Here is a 22,008-nt window from a genome sequence, read left to right as displayed (position 1 = left end):
ATTGTTCTTGTTTGAACCGAAGACTATGATTACCCTGCGACGACGTCGACGTTGACGTCAACGACCAACCGCTGGTGGCTCCGTTCGCAGCCCTTTGAGATGCAAATGCTAATTGAAATGTAAAAGTTGGCGACCTATATTGAGAACTCGAGGACTCTGAGGCTGAGGGCGCGACAAGTTCCGTGTTCTCTACCCCTTTCTTTTTAACGACCAAATAGTTTTTTTTTTTTTTTTTATTTTTTTATCTTCACTTCTCGCGGTAGTTTTTTATTTTCCGACTGGATCGTTGGAAATTCTTCGTGCCTTGTTACTTTCACTGAGTCGTTTTGAGGAAGAAAAAGAAGAAGGAGTAAGAAGGAGAGGATCCATCGGGAGCATCAGTACCGGCAGTAATGCACCGTGCTTTTAAATCTACGGAATTGACTTTTTTCAGACTTGAGTCCGCGCGATTAGAGAGAACTCGGGTGCAAAAAAAAAAGTTTATTAAGAATAAAATAAAAAATAAAGACGATGAATGAAAAATAAAAGAAGGGGTGAGTTTAAGTGAAAGAGAGAAAGAGTTGAGAGACTAATCACAGTCTATTTGCGATTAATTTAAACTCCTTTACCTTCATGAATTTACATTTTATCTGGTTTTAAATGCCGGCTACCTTTTAACGTCTCGTTAATAAAACATTGATTTTATAATATCAATTATTGTTTGTACTTATAATTATTTTTAATTGATTTTTTAATCAAGTCATTCAATTTTCCTCTCTATATACCTACTCATTTTTTTTATATTGACGGGAAAATTTTCAAAGGTTTTTAGCGGGAAGTATTTAAAAATTAAATTATTTAAATTATTTAAAATAAAAATTGATGGTTTTGATACTTTGGGTTTTATTTTAATCGAGGTATAGTTAATTCCGGTAATTTAAATATTGAAATAAGTAATAAAATACAGTATATTTACGAATATGATTTTTTAGAGAGATAATAAATTATCATTGTGTCGCAATGTATACCCTTTGCAATAAAACTTTCGCATGGTTGACGCGTATATAAATTTTTTTTTGTCGCAACCCCCTGACTCTACTACTACACCATTGGGAATTTACTGGTCATTTGGGACAACGTGTGTGTTATATCGTGAAGCCAAAAAGCACTTACGAAAATGCGACATCGCGCCAAATATCGTTGTTACATATTAACAAAAAAAAAATGGAAAAAAATTCCTTAGAGACGTATATTGAAATTTAAATAGTTTTTTCTTTTTTTAAATATATATAAATCAAACTTTTATAAATATAATATATATATAGGGGTAGTAGATTTTCAATAAAATATTTTTTAAACAGCGCGAAAATTTTTCTTTTTTAAAAAAGTTTTTTTTCTCAGTGTATATATGGAAAAAGGTGGGCTATAGATATGAGGTAAGTTGGTCACTCTGACCAAAAAATGAATTTTCAAAATTAATTTTAATCCCAAGTCGACTTTTTGCAGATTTGTAAAAAAATAAATGAGTGTGAATGTAGCAGACGTCAAATGAATTTAAAATTATAAATAAACTGAGTTAATAATTGAAAAAAATGCACATGTAGGAAATTTAAAAAACTGTCAGTGCATTTTTTTAAAATTTTATTTTATTAATTATTTAGTCTATTGATTAATAATTTTAAATTTGACTGATGTCTGCTACATTCATGATCCTGAAGTTAGCAGACAGTTAACAATTTCCGGATTTTTTTTTCAACAAATTGATTACAAAAAAATAAAAAATAAAAATATGCACATGTAGAAAATTAAAAATACTACAGGTGCAATTTTTTAAAATATTTTTTTTTTAAATTTATGGTTCTAAAAAAAAATCAAAAAATTATCAAACGTCAGCTAATTTTAGTATCATGTTACATTCACACTCATAAAAATAAATATGAAAAAAATTTTTTCAGCTAAATTCTGAAATTTTCCTACTATTTGGGGTCACCGACTCACCCCATATTTTTTTTCTAGACTGTAAATAAATACAAATTTTTATTAAAAAGTGGTGTCTCATTTTGCCCCGTATTTCTTATGTTAATGTAAATATAAATATATAATGCAGAAGACGATTATTCTCATTACTAAAGTTCCGCGATGTGTTTCTCACAAGTATTTCCGGTACTCGTTGATACGTTATCACAAGGCGCGTTAAAACCGTTTAGTGACTTTCGTGACTCGATCCACTTTAACGAAGCGTCAAGTAAAAGCGATGCGAGTATGGCAACGGCAGTTGCTGCTTTAGCTGTGGTATAACTACCGGAATTTGTTATTTTATGGTTTCTATCGTACCGAGCGACATCCGGCTGAGTCTCTAGGGAATTACCCCCTTAACCCTTTATCATTGTCTGTATAAACGTTGGCGTAAAAAATTCCCAGAAGAGCTCATTTCACCAAGTATTCACTTGTGAAAATGACACCCGTAGAACCCATCAAATTTTCCTATCTACCATTATAAGCCCATCAATATAAAAATAATCACCAGCTAAATAAAAATATACTTGTTTTTAAATAAATTACTTAGACTTTTACGCCCGCGCTTTATGGCTATAGGTGTTATTTTATACCCCCAAGATAAATTTTTAAATTTTTCTCGAGTTAATTCCAAGCAAATAAATAATCGAATGCGACTGAAGATCGACATCAAATTTTTTTATGGTTTTTTTATTTTAATCGCTCGAGTATTGGAGATACGGTAAAAATGTATCAGGCCATTTTTGTTTGTCATTAAATTTCCTACAAAAAAGGTCCAGACATTAATCTGCGTATATTTAATAGTTTAGAAGTTATCATTAATTAATGGAACATAAAAATTTTCTCATTGATCTAAGAATTTTAGTGAAGTTAAAATGAAAATTCTGGCTGAACTATCGAAGATATAATAAAAATGTATATAATCAATTTTGTTTGTCATTAAATTTCCTACAAAAAAGGTCCAGACATTAATCTGCGTATAATTAATAGTTTCGAAGTTATCATTAATTAATGGAACATAAAAGTTTCTTCATCTATGTTAGAATTTTAGTGAAGTTAAAATGAAAATTCTGGCTGAACTATCGAAGATATAATAAAAATGTATATAAACAATTTTGTTCGTCATTAAATTTCCTATAAAAAAGGTCCTTATAAATATCCTCGTAAACTCTATAATTTAGGAGTTATATAAAACTAAAGTTAATTAAAGATCTTAATGAGAAATTTTTTTCATTAATAGTTTTAATGGCTGCTAAATTAAAATTTCCTATATAAATATTAAAAATACTATGAAAACTTTTTTTTGCAATTAAATCCACTAGAAAAAAGGTCTGAATAACCATAAGCTGAAAGTCGATAGTTGATTTCCAAATTAAAAAATAAAACTCATTAAAATGAGACACTATTTTGAAATTCAATAACTCGCGTAAATAAATAATAAAAAAAAGGTAAATAAATTCTAAATTGATATTTTAATTGACAAAACGTAGCAATTAGTAACAGTACAAGAGCCAGGACGTATATGTCTGTCAGTACAACATTTATCCAGATGATTCTAATACCGCAGAGAGGGATGAGGACATCTCACACTGTTTTCGGATCAACTCCAGACTAATTGGACGCGACGTAATCCTACATGACGTAGATAGTAGGGACTATCGCGAACGCGATCGAGTCAATTCACCATGTAGATTACCATCATCGTGCCGGTGGTTTTCCTTGGTGACACGTTAGCGCCCCCCTAACATTGTCACTCCCTTTTCCTCTCCCTTTTTCCCGTCCTCCGCGCCCACACTCGTGCCCGCATACATCCGTCCAATTTCATGTTTTCCTGAATAGAAACACTGGACACATATGTCGGGATCGTAGTCGGGTCGGGGTCGGGGTCGGCTGGTAGGCCCAAATATGGGTCAATACCCAGAGCAGTCCACTATCTTGCTCCGAAAAAGGTAAAACCCAAAAATATTTGATAGTCTATTTCCCGGTGGCTAATCCAATCCGCGCTTTTTTTGCTGGACATCTATTCCGAGGGATGCTCTGGCAATCCCGTCCATGATATTGTTTATTTTAGCTGTTGCTCTCTCATTTCACATACAAATCAATTGCACATCATATTCTAGTCCTCGGGTACACACGCAACCAATTCGCTTGGGGCACTGCATATGAATTACTGGATTACAATTTTGTTTACTTCGCATTCATGAATCAATGCATACGTTACATTTTCATCCCTCGGATATGTATTTACACGCTTACTGAATTACATAAATCGTTCGGGGTTTCAGCTTTGAAATTATTGTTTATATATACCTACATGTTTATGAAAATTCATTAACGTTTGTCGACGTTACTCATCCATTTATTTTAATTAAAATACATACTTTTTTTTTATCATATCAACAAATTTATTTTTAAATTTTCCTGCCGTTTATATATTTACTGTTGCTGTATATAAATATTTAATATCAATAAATTAATGCAGGCTGGTGAAAAATATAAGTGACCCGGGGCTAAATGAAAATGAAATTATTAAATTTTCACTACTTAGTGATTTGTTAATTTAATTGTCGAAATTAGGTTTAATTTGAAAATTAAAAATTCAAGATTTTTTAGTGACCCATTTTACCTCAGACTTTTTTCAATTTTCGAAAAAAATAAATTTGAATTCTGCTCAGGATCGCCGTCTACGAAATTCTATAGACTGAAACCAATGTCTTTTTTTTGAAAATTTTTAAATTTTTTAGCGGGAAGTTCAAAAATATGACGGCGTTTCTTAGGCTGCCCAACTTGTCCAATTTTTTTTACAAACCGCCACTAAGTATTTTTGAAAAAAAAAAAAATTTTATCTCAAAGATAAAGTTTCATTTTACCCCAATGTCTAATTTCGCTCCGAATAATTTTTTTATTAAAAAAAAAAATTGACATCTGAATGTGCCGTAAAAAAAAATAAATCATCGTTAATTAATGAAAAAAGTAGGATTGACGAGTGACAAATGATAGAATATAATAAAATAAATAACAAACAAAATCCAATAAAAAAATAACAAACCAGCGGGAAAAAAGGTATCCTTTTAAATTTCAATAAAACGTCACTTGTCCACGGTCGTTATAAATCATCCTGGTGAAAGTAAGCAGGCTGAAGCTAAGGAGAACCTACTATCTATATATATATATATATGTCCTTCGTATAGAAAAGACTGTAGGACTATACACACAATGGCTCCATCAGTCGGACTGAGTACACCACCCAACCACCGGGAAGTATCAAGGACATCCTCGAGTGGTGGAAAAGAAAAGAGACCCCGAATAAAGAGTCCGAGGAAGGAAGTAAAGTTGGTTTTATTTTTTTTACTCTTACTCTCATACTCTTTTGGTGTCTTCTACTCTTTTTATTTTACCAGAATACGATAGATTGTATGATGGTATGGGAATCCGATATCTTGGTCAGCAGATTCACGTCACTTTTACTGTCTACACTAGCCAATTTCTGGGGTTTGTGGTCAGAGTTTTAGGAATCTTAACCTATATATTTATATATATATAGATTGGGAAGACATAAAAAATAAGAATCAAAGTATTTGAGAAAAGCGAGGAAGGATAAAAAAATAGGGAGTTAAGATATGAGGAAAACACATGCGTGTGACGAGTTAAATAGGGGGTGGGGTTGAAGATGAAGAGGTTGGAAGACTTGTCCGTCGGTCTTATGTACCAGAGAGGGAGAGAATGTTTATACTTGTGTGTCAGGTTCAGTATTAAGGTTTGATCGTGTGTGTTGGGTAGGTGGAGCTCGAGTTTGTATTATATATAGAGTAGAGGACCGAGTTTAAGGACGAGAAGGAGCAGTTAGAGGGTGGAAGGATGGAGAGTGAGGGTGGAGAAGTAAAAGGAGGTGGATCGTTTGCCCGCGGCAATAAAGGATACGTATACATGCCAGGAGGTTATAATCTCCCTTGGGTAACTTGCAAATTCAATTTGTCCACCGTAATTACATCAAGGCGGTAAAATAATAATAATAATAATACCAATAAAAAAATCAATCTATACGCTGAGGAATTTAAAGATATTTATTTAATATAATAAGTTTAGCGACCGACTCAAAGGATTTTTTTTAAATTTAATTACTGGGAAATTGAATCATGTCTTGGAGTTTTTTTTTCTTTAATTATTTTCTTGGGAAATTATTTTTAATAGTGATAATTGGTTGGAAGCTTTTAATGAGTCGTTTTTTTACTTTTTTTTAAGAGCTTTAAGATGAATTTATGAGCTAACTATTGGAGGTACGAATAATTGTCGGCCTATAACTAATTTTTTATTTGTTAAGATTCTAATGAGCTTTGAATTTAAATTATGAGTAAACTATCAGAGATAGAGTAAAATTGGACATAAACACTTTTGTAGAGAATTAAATTTGCTACAAAAAAGGTCTTATTGACCATGAGCTCAAAATTAATATTTTGGAAACTACAGTCATTTTAATAAATTTTATTTGTTCAGATTTTAATGAATTTTTTTTTATCAAAATTTTGATGAGTTTTAATTTGAAATTCTGGCTAAACTATCAAAGATAGCGTAAATTTATAAAGGGACAACTTTGTAGAGAATTAAATTTGCTACAAAAAAGGTCTTATTGACCATAAGCTCAAAATAAATATTTTGGAAACTACAGTCATTTTAATAAATTTTGCTCATTAAGATTTTAACGAATATCATTTATCAAAATTTTGATGAGTTTCAATTTGAAATTCTGATTAAAATATCAATGATAGCGTAAATTTATAAAGGGACAACTTTGTAGAGAATTAAATTTCCTACAAAAAATGTCTTATTGACAATAAGCTCAAAATGAATAGTTAAGAAATTATACGCATTTCAATAAAATCTGTACATACATACGTACAGGAAAAAAGATTTTAATGAAAATGAATTTAGTACGTAAGTTAATTAAATGAAATAATTTATTTTTTGCAAGTAATGTTAAGAGCTTTATTACTAAGAGTGACTGAAAAAAAATATAGTGTAATATTTTTTTTTTTTATATCACGAGAGCTCTTTATGTGACCTAAAGACCTTGTACTAATAGTCGTGAAAATGTTTTTCGTTGTAGCTAGGGAACGTTAAAGCATTTTCCAACTCGCTCTCATTAAGAGTATATAACATTCCTCGAAGCCATTATATTAATGGAGTGCGGATCTCGTTGATCAAAAGGGCTCTAGTGCTCTCTCTCCCTCTTCACATATACATATACAATAAAATATATATATATATATATATATATCTTTTTTTTCTTACTCACTCACTCTCTCATACCCTCTCAATATACTTGTACTCTCAGTGACACTCGTCGAGGTAGAAGAACCAACTCCTCGATGAATCAGCACTACCAGAGATTCGCTTACGTCATCTAGTACTTCAATATAGCTGCCAAATAGTCTACTCGTGCAATTATTAACATCTTTTAATTTAATATATACATAAATTCAATCACTTATTTTTATATTTAGATTTCATATTTTATTTATGACGACTAATTAAAACACTTATCAACAACCAATTAGATAACGATAGTACTTATGATTTAAAATTTTATTTATATTATTGTTTGATACGAAATTAGTATCAATTAAATTATGTAATCAATTATTAGAACGGCCTAATTATTATTATTATACAATCTATTTCAATTAATTAATGTATTTATTGATTCATTGTAAATTATATTAATAGCCGCGAAATTCAAATATTACACTAATTAACCCATGAAATTATTCCGCGGGAATCGTGAATTGTCTAGTGAAATACAATTTCATCATTGAAATTTTTCAATCTTGTAATTTGGAACAAAACAAAAAAAATTATTTTTGAATTTAAATATTTTTCGCGCGCTTTGATTTTTGAATTTATTTAACAAATATACAAGAAAAAGATTAATTTATTTGCCAAAATATTTCAGTGATGGTATCAACAAAGACATCTATTCAATATCCATATATATATATAAATATAGATGTATATAAAAATATTTAAATATGATATTAACTAGTTCGTTAAAATTGAATAGTTACTAATTAAACTATCGTATGCTAGCGCACAAGGTAATAATTATATTGGCATAACCCGTCGTACAAATCCTTAATATTCTCATCCCTCTCTTTCTTTCTCTCGTTCTCATTATTCCTGCCACGGTTACGACTGGCAATTATAACTCATCCCCAACTATCTTCTGTACCCTACTATATTCAACCATCACTTTATATCTGTACGTGTATCTTATACACCTTTATATGTATATATATATTATAAATATATATAGAGGCATACGTATATAAACTCAATAATATATATATTTATAGACATGTATAGTCTGAATATAGAGTACAGTACAGAGGTAACGAGTAATTGTTATCGCTACGCCGATCTATTCGGTAACCAGAACAGCTGGATTAGCATTGATAATGAGGACGTTAATCATTAATGAATCGTCATGAAGAGCTGCCACGTTATCCGGCAGTGGAGTTCGGTTATATTAATTTTCAAGATGCGGGTTAATATTACGCTAACTAGATTACTATTAATTCGATAAACGGAATTTTGTGTGCGATAGAGGATCCAAAAATCTGCGATTCTGAAATTTTTATAATTCGCGGGCTTTATTTGAATTCATGGTTTCATTCGATACCAAAAATTCCACGGGGTAATAGAAGTAGTCATGGAATTTTGAAAAATATTTGAATTGGTTTTGTAGTTTCAATAAATAAGACGGCTTCAAAACTTACCGATAACTCGATTAAACCGAAATTTATTTACGCACGTGTTATTTTTTGTTTAAAGAAACGCGAGACACAAGTTTTGAATCCGCGGTTTTGGATTTATATTCAAATCCCAGCAGTAATCTCTCGTAATTTAGACAGTCTGGCTCGGGATCTCTTTTCCAGTGGGTTCAGATCCTGGTGATCTTAAAATTTCCTTTTCACGCATCACTCAAATTTTCGGATAAATATAAATGTCTAAATGAAAAATTAATTTTTAGATATTCTGCCATTTGTTTATTAGATTCGGGACAAAATGTAAGCTTGAGAAGCGTTAAAACGATCTTACAGACAACTACTTTATTTAAATATCATTTCTTTGCGTATATTTATTATTTTTTACAATTTATTTAAGAAAACCCGAAATTATACGTTGGGATCACTATTTAAGTGACAAATGTCAATAAAACGGCCAAGACTTGTCATCTATTGCTTACTGCTCCCTCTGTCTTTCGTCACCTGAAATTCTCTATTTGGGACAGATTAAAACCTTAAAGGTCCGACAGTAAGTTAATTAAAAGTTGTTCAAAAATTTTTCAACTAAATCCCATTTGTTAATTTGAAAAAAAAACTGACGGAAAATAAACGGACATTTATTAATGACAGAGACAAAGTTAAATTAATGTCCACGTTGGCATGTGATACTGATTGATCCGTAAATAAAGTAAATAAAATTGTTTATTGTAAGGATTGGTTTAAGTAAATGGCATTTATATTATCTGAGTGAAATTAAAAACCAAAAGGATATAATGACTGACAGGTTTCTGATGTTAAAGCAAGACAACGTGATGAAATGAGAGTGTAAGAGATTGCGATATCGTGTGCGTGTTATTGTGTGGGTGTGAAAGAGACGGATAAAAGGGAATTGAATGGAGAGAATGGAAGGAAAGGAAAAGAGAGAGAGAGAGAGAGAGAGAACATGTTGATTAGGCTGACAAAAGAGAGTGGGAAATTGTTCGCGTGGGTGGTGAGAACCCTCTACTCGTCGGCTGTGGGGCTCTGCACCATAGGATTTGACGGGGAGATAAACGCAGGACACAGCCGAGAGAAAAACGAAACGTGCTATGGCATTAGGGAGATAAGTGGCCGCCAAGAGGGGACCGAATACGGGGCTGGAATTTCGAATAAGAAAAAAAAATGACAAGGGCCGAAGATGCGACGCGTTACGATATCCAAAGGGTGGCTACCGGTAATCCACTTTTTTTCTTTTTCTTTTTTTATTCCAAGATATTCTTTGTTACTGTCTTTTGCGCTGTTTTATCTTGCTCACTCCGACGCGCATAAGATGAATTTCTGAGAACTGTTGACCCACGAAAGCCTCACTTTCTCCATGGAATTGATTGGCCTCATCATGGACCAAAAAATTGTGGGTTTTATTTTTTGGGTTTGTTTGAAATGTGATGGATAGAGGGTAAATTATTTCTGAAGTATTGAATTACTTTGGATGCTGGAAACTTTTTTTTTATTCTAGATTGATAACAAGAACACACGCAATTTTATAAAAAAATGCACACCTCGAATTTTGTAAATTAGAAGTAATTATTTAAAAATACATCACAGTCACGAAATTGTCAATTTAAATTTGGATTTTCCAACAACCAAACCCCAAATTTGACTAAAGAAAACACGGTGTGCATAAAATTTATAAATTGAGACATTTTTTTTTAGCAAAATTGTTTTTTTATCAAAGGCAACATCCTAGTTTATAATGAAAATAGAAATTTCCCGACGTAATACTGCGTAATAAAAATTCATACATCCAATCTCAGTAACATAAGAAAGAATGAAAAAGACTGAAAGCTCAAGAGATTGTATCATCTTCTCATTCTCGTTCTGCAACAACAATTTCCTTTTTTTTTTTTTGCGAGTGTGCATTCTGATTTCTCTTGTCTACCAAATAAAAACCATACAATTTTCCTAAGACATCCCACATAATATGAACCACATGCAATTTCTTCTTATTATGTTTTATTTTTTTTTTAATGCTTCTGCTTCAAAATTATTGAATCGCTAAATCAAATCAAAGTTCAAGCATATATCTATATATATTAGACTGGGCCAAAGAAATCGACTATTTTTTTTTTTTTAACGATACTGTGAAACTATTATTTGGAATGACAAAAAAAAATTATTGTGAAAATTTGAGCCCTAAATATTGAAATTAAGAGGTGTATCATCGCAATTTTTGATTTTTTTTTAATGAGCGGGTTTTTGTCTCATAACTCTCAAACCATCAAGATAATCAAAATCGACTTAGATACATTTTTTGAAGGAAATTTGATGCTCTTAAAAAAGGGTCTGATTAAAATTTTTCGTCAGTTGAACCGTTTCCTTATAATCATGCTTTGAACATTGGTATGATTTTAAAATTTGATTGTTCAACTTTGGAATTTTTTAATATATGTAAAAATAAGTTTCCGGAGAAAGCCAATCTATATTCTCAAAGGAAATTGAATGCTCTACAAAAAAGGTCTCTTAACAATTTTCGCTAAATTCACTCCTTCAAAAGTTATTCAGGATTATTAAAGTCGTTTTACTTAACTTTAATCCTGAATAACTTTTGAAGGAGTGAATTTAGCGAAAATTGTTAAGAGACCTTTTTTGTAGAGCATTCAATTTCCTTCAAGAATATTGATTGGTTTTTTCTGGAAACTTATTTTTACATGTATTAAAAAATTCCAAAGTTGAACAATCAAATTTTAAAATCATACCAATGTTCAAAGCATGATTATAAGGAAACGGTTCAACTGACGAAAAATTTTAATCAAACCCTTTTTGTAGAGCATCAAATTTCCTTCAAAAAATGTATCTAAGTCGATTTTGATTATCTTGATGGTTTGAGAGTTATGAGACAAAAACCCGCTCATTAAAAAAAAATCAAAAATTGCGATGATACACCTCTTAATTTCAATATTAAGGGCTCAAATTTTCACAATAATTTTTTTTTGTCATTCCAAATAATAGTTTCACAGTATCGTTAAAAAAAAAAAATAGTCGATTTTTTTGGCCCAGTCTAATATATATATTAATAATACTCAAAATAAAGAGAATATTAAATGTTATAATGGATTAAATGAAATTGTATATATATATATATATGACCATTAGTCAACGAGATTCAAATTAACTGACATTAAATAATGACAAATTATTATTTTTTCGAGTAGGATTAGTAAATTTAGTTATTAATTATTATATAGTTTATTTAATATTCGATATTCGATTAAAACTACCCTTGGAGAATTATGATTTCGGCTGGTCATCGTGGTATATATATTAATCTATTGGCATGATACATCTGTCCGTTATTATTTACCACTTAAGCTATCAAATCGACGTTAAATGACTTTTCGATTTATTTATATATATATGTATTTAATATATATAAATTGAAATTGAGGTCGATGGTTGGAATCACGTTTATCGTATATACGGGGGTTAAATACACAGTGACTTGAACTATTTTCATGGGAAAAGTGCTTTGTCACATTAATTGTGGTTAGAATATAAATGCTGTTTTTTTTACGGCTGAAAAAAGTTGTCGTAAATAAATTTATCTAATTAAAGTAAACATCAGAAATACCCGAGGCTTTTTGTTTATGTAATGACTGGATGTTGTTTTTGTTAATTTTATTATTAATAAATTTTGTTTAGCTCAATTTCAGTTAATTTTTATTTAGGGAGACTTAAATATTTTCTTTGGGTAAACAGAAATTTTATTAATTATTTTTTGTTTAATTCCCGCCAAGAAAACATTAAAAAACTGCTCAAAATAAAATAAAATAAATTTAAAATGCCCAGAATTTCCGTATTTATATTTTAATTATCCTTCAAATATTTAAATTTGTTAAATTCAGTACCAATGTATTTAAATTATTTTCAATAAACTCTCAATGAAATTAAAATTTATCTTTTTTTTAAAATAATTCAATTTAATTTACAAACAAATTTATCATTCCGTTTATTAAAATTCCATTGTCCATCAAAATTAACCACCAATTAATATCATTTCACTTACAAAAGCTATAAATCTGTTTTTTCCGCATTAACATAAAATAAATTTCAAACACGCGACCTCCACTGGTAACAATTGTTGAAAAAAAAATCTTTTATCCGTCAAAATTTAATATATCCGGCAATTTAATAGCGTCCGGTGATTATCAACCCGTTTCACAATCCGACGAAATTATTCCGGCCAAAAAATTCCCACATTACAAACGTCCATAAATTTAAAAGCATTAATAAAACAAACAAACAAACAAACGAAACAAAAAAAATAACCCTTTCACTTTTGCCAGTACCTGAAAGAATATCATCACATCAACTTCCCACAAAATTGCATACCCGCGTGAAAACCCATTGAAAGCTAGTGTAAAAGAGTAACTGACTCTGCATGCCCGCTATACCCTACACCAGACAATACGGTCATCTCTGCCGGGCTATTTCACATATCCCACATGTAAATGCGACACGGAAATGCATAACCGCGTTTATACCCAAAGCACTCGCGTTTGAGATTGCTCTTGTAATGGCGAGTTTGGCTCAAAGTTTGTCTCTTTTCATCGCCTGCCTCTTGCATTAGACAAAATTACATGAGATAGGAGACAGCAATAACCTCATCCCCTTTCCCTTTTCGCGTTTCGTCCCTTCGCTGCATTCCAACTCGACCCAACCCTTTATCACTTTATCCATCTGTCCCTATTTCTCTTTCTGATACGAGCAGAAAGGTAACAACGTTACCTTTCTACTCGTAATGACAATTACACACGCAGCAATAGTGCGTAGAAAGTGACAATTGTCATGTGGTTGCAGTCTCATTTTACTCGGATCTCCATTTCCGAAACATACGCCGCGTTTATTTCTGTGGGTAGAAGAGACTATGGAATTTCTCTTTATACTTGTACATTTTCTGCTTCCACATATTTGTGTATAGACAGTATGAAATGTATGTAAAGTGAGCGTATAGACAAATAAATCAGTAGTAAAAGTAATAGTACCCATAAAAAAAAAAGTTACGAATTCAGAATGTGACGCAAAAAAAACTTTCTGTTAACTATTTTTGAAATTCTGAAATGATACTGAAGTCAGCCACGATCCTGAAGTTAGCAGACAGTTACAAATTTTCGGATTTTTTTTTTCAACAAACAAATTACAAAAAAAAAAACTAAAAATATACACATGTAGAAAATTTAATAAACTATAGGTGCAATTTTTGAAAATATTTTTTTTTTATAGTCAATCGTTTTTAAAAAATTTCAAAAACTGTCAGACGTCTGTTAACTTCAGTATCATAAGTCAGCCGACGCCTAATAATTTTTGGACTTTTTTTTAGACAGTAAATTATAAAAAAAAAAAATATTTAAAAAAATTGCACTTATAGTCTTTTAAATTTTCTACATGTGCATATTTTTAATTTTTTTTTTCGCCAAATTTAATTGTTAAAAAAAACCAAAAAATTTTTAATTGTCTGCTGACTTCAGAATCGTAATTCTAAAAGTATAAGAAAAAAAATAATGGCTGCATAAAATTTATTTTGACTAATTTTTTCAAATGTCATTTTGGAAAGGGTCAATTTCATAATTTTTTTTCGCGTATGTACAGGAGTTCAAAAATAGTTGACTCAAAGTTGGTCATTGTCTGATATTTTAAAGTTCCACATAGTGAACACTTTTTGGCACGAATTTTTTTTACTCTCTGCAGTTGGAAGTTAGCTGTTGACAATATATCTATATCCACATAAACCAGTATAGCAGATAGTAGAAAGCATAAAGTATGAGAGAAAAGGAGAGATAATAAAATAGAGGAGAGAAGGGTGTGATGGCTAGAACTGAGGAAAGGATCGGTGCACCGTGTCGACCCCTTAATCGCGAGAACTCACTCGACTGAGAAATTACATCCACCCGCAGTTACCTACGACTATAAGCTAGAAACTGAGAACTGGGAACTGGGAACTGGGAACTAGGAACAAGTATAGGACTTGTGTGGTGTCTACTAGTACTGAGCTCTCTTACACTCGTCACTATCACGCTGCTACGAATCTTGATTCTTGTTGGTTCTTGTTGGTTGCTCTAGATGTTGGTTCCTTTTTGGTCTCATGGATGCTCGGGTGTCTGGGTCTCGAGTTAGAGGGTGAGGACGAGGATGAGGATGAGGACGAAGATGAAACTTGACTGCTGGTGATGCAGAGAGGTTAGATAGAGTTTGCTCTGTCTGTGTAAGGGTCGCTGTGAACACGAGTACAGAAATCAGAGGGATTCATCTGTAAGATAAGACACGGGAAAAGTAAAAGCCAAGTACTGTCCTGAAAGTGGTGCTGGGCACGAGTTTTTCCTAAATTGTTTTATTTTATAAAAACTTTTTTGAATTGAATAAATTTAAAAAAAAAATTACTTATGGATTATATTTTACAAGGACCGAAAAAGCGAATTTTTATGTACGTATATATATATATATATATATAGTTCGGTAAAATAAAATATAAATGAAGCCAATATTAACTTTCTCCTTTTAACTTAAAACTTTTTTCTAACTTTCATCAAACTAATATTAATCTTCTCCAAGTGCATATGTATATCTTTCTCAACTCAAGATTTTTAATGACTAATTTCAAATTTAATATCAGTTAATTAAAAAAAAAAAAATAAAAAAAACCGCGACCTAAATAAAATATTAATTATTATATATTTCAATAGTTTAAAAATCACAATTGCAGTAGAGATTATTGTTTAAATAATCTATAGCTTGATATCTCGAACAATGTTATCAACATAGCGTGTCGTTCATTAATAATACACATATCCTACAACAGAACACACACGCACGCACCTTTCTATGCGGAATCCTTTAATAAACAAAATCCATAAATGAATAAAATATAAATTGAAAAGATTATCAGTTTTAAATAAAATAAACTCAGTCGCAGTTACTAGAGAAATAAATGAAAAAAAAAAATACATTTATATATTTAATGCCGATTACTGTGAATACGAGCGTGACTATTTTGAGTATTTAAATATTCTCTTTGTGAAGCTTCGGCTGATAGATCAATCCACATTTATGTATTTATAATTGGTGTGCCTGAATATGCTAGTGGTATCGGGGATCGGGGGCTCGGGGCTCGGGGATCGGGGATCGGTAATAGAAGTAGTGGAGGCGGTGGTATTAGTGGTAGTAGCGGATATTATGTGTATTAGTGTATTATCTGGGTAGATGAAAAAATAAATTCACATGTATAGGTAAACTGATGTTCACATGTCGAATAGGTAGCAGAGGCATTCATAACCACCGGGATATCAATTTTTTCGTTCAATAATCCACTAAAACGTTCTCTACTCACAATCCGCCATATGGCGAGACTAGTTGATGGCAGAGAGGGTGTGCAACTCACTTTATATATATATATAGATGTATATGTCTATGGATAAATATATGTATAAAGAGAGAAAGAGGGAGAGAAATAAAGGCCCTCGCGGCGAATAGTCGAATACCCAGGATGTGCCTCGATACAATGGACGTCAGTTTTAGTTATGGCACGCCCGTCAACCTCGGGAATCATCGAACGACGGGCCAATGTTCCGTTTAGCTAACCTAGCTTGGCTTATTCTGTGTTATATCATATGTATAAATGTCTGTGTGTGTATATATATGTATGTATATGATATAATAGGAATAGAGCTAGAGTGGAACAGACGAGATGAGAGGAGAGACTACTCATCTCTGCAGAGTAGTCTACAGCACTTTAATTCTTGTCTCTCTCATCGTGCGCTGACGTACACACCCCGCGAAAAGCATATCCAGCCCCTCAAAATCAGCTTTCCATTGTCCGCGATCGTATGCCCGTGTCAAGACCGGAAAATCCTGATACTATACTACTACGATGTATGATCCAATATACGCACAATTATATTTCAAAGATTGTGTTTTATATTATGCTTTTTGGGGCTATAATCATTTTGACAGCTGTTTATGAGCTATGTTTGATAGAATATGAGGAAATAGGATTTTTTATTTGGCCGATCATATTTTTTGATTGAGTTTCTAATTTTGTACTAATTTAATTTTTTGTGCACACCTTTGACCCAAAGGGTGTGCGTTATAATTTAGTAATTTTTTATTCCTATTCTAAGGCTGAGATTTTGATACTTTGAGTTGTGATTTTTTTTTTTTTAGTTTTTCAAAAATTTTATTGGAAATTCGGTAGTAAAATAAAAGGAATTTAATTGTATATATCTGTTATATTTATATCAAATTATAATTAAAAATTTAAGGTGTGCAATTTCAAATATTTGTTGCGCTTTGACTAAAATTCTATTGAAAATTGAATTTAAAAGAATATTTATTATTTTTTTGCACTACCGCATTTTTAAAAAAAATTTTTTTTTAAATTAAATCAAAATGTAAATTTTTCATCATATCTATGATAAAAAATAAATTTTTCTGCACAACTAAAAAATTGAAATAATTTTAGTATCAGATTTCGTTTTGTAAATTATCTTCAGCTTTTTCAGCGAGACTTCCTCTGAAAATCATCATATACTAAAATTTATCAACTCTGATGTTAATTTTAATGAGTGAATTAAATGTTAGAATAGAAAGGAGCTGAGAAAAAATAATGATGGTTTAGTCCGGGAATCGAACCCACATCTTTCGACGTGGCGTCAGCTCTAAGTTGAGGTCATCCCAACTATGCCACTGATCTAACGACCCATGTATATTATTCCCTCTTAAGTTCTCTCTTCTACAACTCACTGAATTCCCTTGCCTTGATGTTTATTTTTGCATTGTGTTTAGCACCGCGCACACAGAAAAAATAAATTCTCGACTGAAGGTAAATGTTCTTGATTCAAAAAAATTTCTTTGAAAACCAAAATTTTCTTGGATAAAGTAGAAATTTCCTCTGATCAAGACAAGTTATTTTGGCTCAAGAAAATCTTGACGTGGTTTCCAAAAACGTTTATCTTCCAAAATATTTTCTTGACTCGAAATAACTTTTTTTTCTGTGCATAGTCATTTTGTTCCCCCATGAAAAAAATTTATAAAAAAAATATATTTTAAATAGCTAACTTTTGGCTGATTTTCGTATATATTTTAAATATATTAAAAATATAAAAAAATTATATAAAAAATATATTTTTAATTCAACCAACAACCTAAGTAAAAAAAATATAAAAAAATCATATAAAAAATATATTATTAAGTTAATTAACAACATAGAAAAAGAATTATAAAAAGTTTATACAAAAAATATATTTTTTATATAATTTTTGTATTTTTTTAAATATAAAAAACATATATTTTTTGTATATTTTTATAAATGTATTTTTTATATATTCTAAGATATATTTTTAATATATTTAAAATATATACGAAAATTGGCCAAAAGTTAGCTATTTAAAATGTATTTTTTATACATATTATATATATATTTATATATTTTTTATGTATTTTTACTATATTTTTTTTACATAAAAAATATATTTTTTTTATATTTAACATATATTTTTTTCATGGGGGTTGTTATTATATTTTGGGCATAGATGGCTTTTTATTATTGAAGCCTGATATTAATAACTCTTTTGTTTACCATGGAAGAGTAGAGAAAACATAAATTTATTAAGTAAAGAAATATAATATTTTTCGATTAACGCTGTCAAGTTGATAAACCAATTGAAAAGAAATTTAAGCTGGTGAAATGTCACCGAGACAACAAGTTGATCTCATAAAATCCATCAGCTATCAGCGATAAGACGCGCCTCTATTGATAAGGTATAACGATACGTCCATCGACAGGATGAAAAGTATACACGTGTACTAATACACCAGAAATTCCGAGCGATATTGTATTATGTCGTATATATACGAGAAATAATAATAATAAATAAACGGAAACGAGGCAAAGAAAATAAATAAATAAAAAAAAGGCATCATGTTTCCTCGTGGTTAAACTCAGTAGTGAAACGTCTACGCTGTATACCGATAAAAAGCACTCATGTTTTCTTTCGATATTGCATTTTAAATTGACGACGCAATATAATGAGAGAATAAAATTACTTACCTTCGCGGAATTGAATGACGTTCTTATGACGATCGTTTATTATCAAACATTTGTAGCAGTTCTCCTGCTGGAAACTGTAAACAATAAAATATAACACTTTTATTTATTAGTTCGGTTCAAAATAACGTATCATATTTTTTTTTACGACACAAAAATTAAATATACGTTATTTATGTCTCTGTAACTTTAGATCGAGGAATTCTGTTATGATTTTTTTTTTAGATAAGAAATTATTGTCGCCAATGAAAAAATTTTTTAAACCTTCGATAAGAGATGGTAATTAATTTAGCATCAAAGTATTTTTTTATGGAAAGTGAATTTACGGAAGCTAATGAAATTCTTTCAATTTTTTTCAAACAAAGAAAAAATAATCTAAATATTTTCCAATTACAGTTTGCAGTAAAAAAATTCATTGTGTGTATTATCGAGCGGCTTTCAATCAAAGTGACAGATTGATCAAAATTAACATGAAAATTTTTTATTTTTTATTCAACTCAAAGTAAAAAAAAAAAAAAAAATAGTAGAACCCTCCAAAATAAAAAATAATAACTGTAGAACTTAATTATGTAGGAACTAATTTCGACTATCACAAAATTTTGTCTATACTTCTCTCAAAAACGCGTAAGTCAAATCAATAATTTCCAATTTTTGAAGTTCAAAATTAATGTACCTGAGGATCGGAACGTTTTTCGTGCATCGAAAATGAAAAAAAAATTCACATAATTCGACTGCTTGAAGTAACGAGGGATAATTGGGGGTGTCTGCAATTTTCAGTTGACATACAAGCATCTGTGCGAAAAATTTTGGAAATCTAGATCCAGAAGATTTTTTACTGTTCACTTCGTTTTTTTATTTTCGTTCCGCGAAAAACGTTCCGATCTTCAGGTACATCAAAATTACGTCTTTCAACTCAGTTCCAGTCAAAATTTCGATTGTTATTTTTTTTCCACTGAAATGAAGTGAATAATGATGATTAATTAGTGAAATTAACAACTTACTGATCATAAACGGAGTATATATCTCCATTGTTCTCAATGCAGGTCTTCTCGCCAAACATAGTAGCATTTATAGTGACAGGCGACGGTTTTCCTGACTGAAACCATTGTCCTTCCCATGTTTCCGGAAATTGGCAAGCTCCTGAAACACGAACAAGTTTACTCGTAAATACCAACGTCCGATTTTGTAACTTCTATACTTGTTATATTCTCTATACATTCATGCATACATCTACATATACATAGATATACTGCACATATATCATAAGATGCGGTATATTGTGTTAGTAAGGTCTTTGTAGTTGTATTAGATACTGAGAGTTCTCGGGGTTGTTTAATTCTCTTTCTCTTGAACTCTATACCGTCTCAATGTATGCTGTATGCTGTATGGAATATATTGTTGTTGTTATTGTTGCTGCACCAGTAGCAACACAAGCTATTCCAACCAACATACATACAAAGACGATGAAAACGAGTTACATCGTGACAAACTCCCTAACAAGCTCGCGCAGATATCTTTTGCAAAAGCGAGAAAACATTTTCTCACTTCCTTCCTTCAACTTTGCCTTGTAAATCGGCCAAGATCCGGGTCATCTCAACAATAGATTTATGTATTTTTCTTCTCAACAAAACTTTTAACCCGGGATAACAATTTTTTATTTATTCTACCTCTCTTTATTTTTCTCTGCTTTACACTCCCGCTTCATTCTCCACGCGGCTCTTCTTCACTCTTTTATGCACTTTTGTGAATTAATTTTTTTTTCATACCCATGAATATTAACATGCTAAATACAAAGTGCTTGGAAGTCGATCGATATGAATTATGAATGACGGCCATCAGTTTTGGACAAAACATTTTTTTCCCTTTTAGGTAATTCAATATATTTAAATATTAAATTCTGGCAATCAGGGTGTCTTTTGTTGGGTATCGGATTTCAAACCGTAAGATCATTGATACAATATGGACAATGTGTACTTTTATGTACTTATATTATAGGGGAGTGAGGCCAAAATGGATACTCGAAAATTTTCATAAAGAGAATACGAAATTTTTTGTATTTCCGTGTAAAACTCTGGTACAGGGACAATATAATTGTTCACTATTTTACCAAACTGCGGCTACAAAGTCGATAATAAATTTTATTTTTACAGAAATAAATTCTTTTGCCGGTTTCATAATTTCGCGGAAAATTTCTGACTGTCCCAAAAATCGGAAAAACTTTTTATTTCTATTCTAAAAATATATAAGCGGGGGTAAAACTGTAAGAAGATTAATAAAAAAAATTATCGGATCCCAAAAAAAGGCAATTGGATTTTAATTTAAAAAAAGTTTAACAGAAATCTGTTTGAAAATATGTAACCCAAAGAAAAGATTACAATATGTTAAGTGCTCTTAGGATTAATTTTTTTTCAAGTCTTAAAAAAATTGTGGGTTACGACCTTCTAAAGTAGTAATATACTTTTAAAGAGGATTAAATTCTCGAGCAATAAATCTATAAAACAAAAAAAAAATCTAATAGTTGAATAGTTTTCCTCTTAGTGTTCTGAAAATAAATCTAAAAGTTTCCGTTATTCGGCCTATTAGTCCAAAAATCCTTATTGAAAAATTATCTATAAAATATTGAACTCTTTTCACCTCTCGCCTGTATATTTATAAATTTATAAAACCAACTGACAATATCCGTTAACTTGAACTAGCACTTAGGGCTCAGTTGTTTTAAAAAATAGAGTATCAAACAAAAAAGACGAATCAATTTTTCTAACCAAAGTGGATCTTATCAAGCCACTCTTCACATCTTTGACCCTTGTTTGAAGATGTTTCAAAGGCTTTAAATCTTTTTTCTTCACCTCTTCTCTTTTTTAACACTCTTGTGTGTTACTGTACTCTCCCTGTCCTCCATACTACTCTATACCATACTCACAGCATAAAGGACAGTCTTTACTTTGTAAGAATGAATAGCCAGTGGTAAAAAGATTCAATGACAAAAAGAGCATTGAAAGACTAAAAATTACAATAGATGACCCAGATAATTCTATCTTTAACAAATACAATAATAATCAAAGTGACATATAACTTAATATATATATACATATAAAAGCCAACAATCTAAATCAACCGACTGGCGACATGGGTGTCTATTGAAAAGGATGACGTGAA

The 22,008-nt window shown here is 30.8% G+C and overlaps 1 protein-coding gene across 3 annotated transcripts in view; it reads right to left on the bottom strand.

Moving 5' to 3' along the window:
• Positions 1 to 22,008, bottom strand: part of LOC130673194 (uncharacterized) — a 209,161-nt gene that overhangs the window by 20,465 nt on the left and 166,688 nt on the right. For all 3 annotated transcript variants that reach the window (XM_057478138.1, XM_057478137.1, XM_057478139.1), the window contains exons 3-4: positions 19,854 to 19,992; positions 18,856 to 18,929 (exon numbers count right to left, since the gene is read on the bottom strand). In XM_057478138.1, the coding sequence (XP_057334121.1) occupies positions 18,856 to 18,929; positions 19,854 to 19,992 (213 nt within the window). The remainder of the gene's footprint in view (positions 1 to 18,855; positions 18,930 to 19,853; positions 19,993 to 22,008) is intronic.

This window comes from Microplitis mediator, chromosome 8, assembly GCF_029852145.1.
Source record: "Microplitis mediator isolate UGA2020A chromosome 8, iyMicMedi2.1, whole genome shotgun sequence".
In the NCBI taxonomy this organism is placed as follows: Eukaryota; Metazoa; Arthropoda; class Insecta; order Hymenoptera; family Braconidae; genus Microplitis; species Microplitis mediator.
Note: the sequence above shows the minus strand (reverse complement) of the source record. Positions and strands in the feature narration are given on the sequence as shown.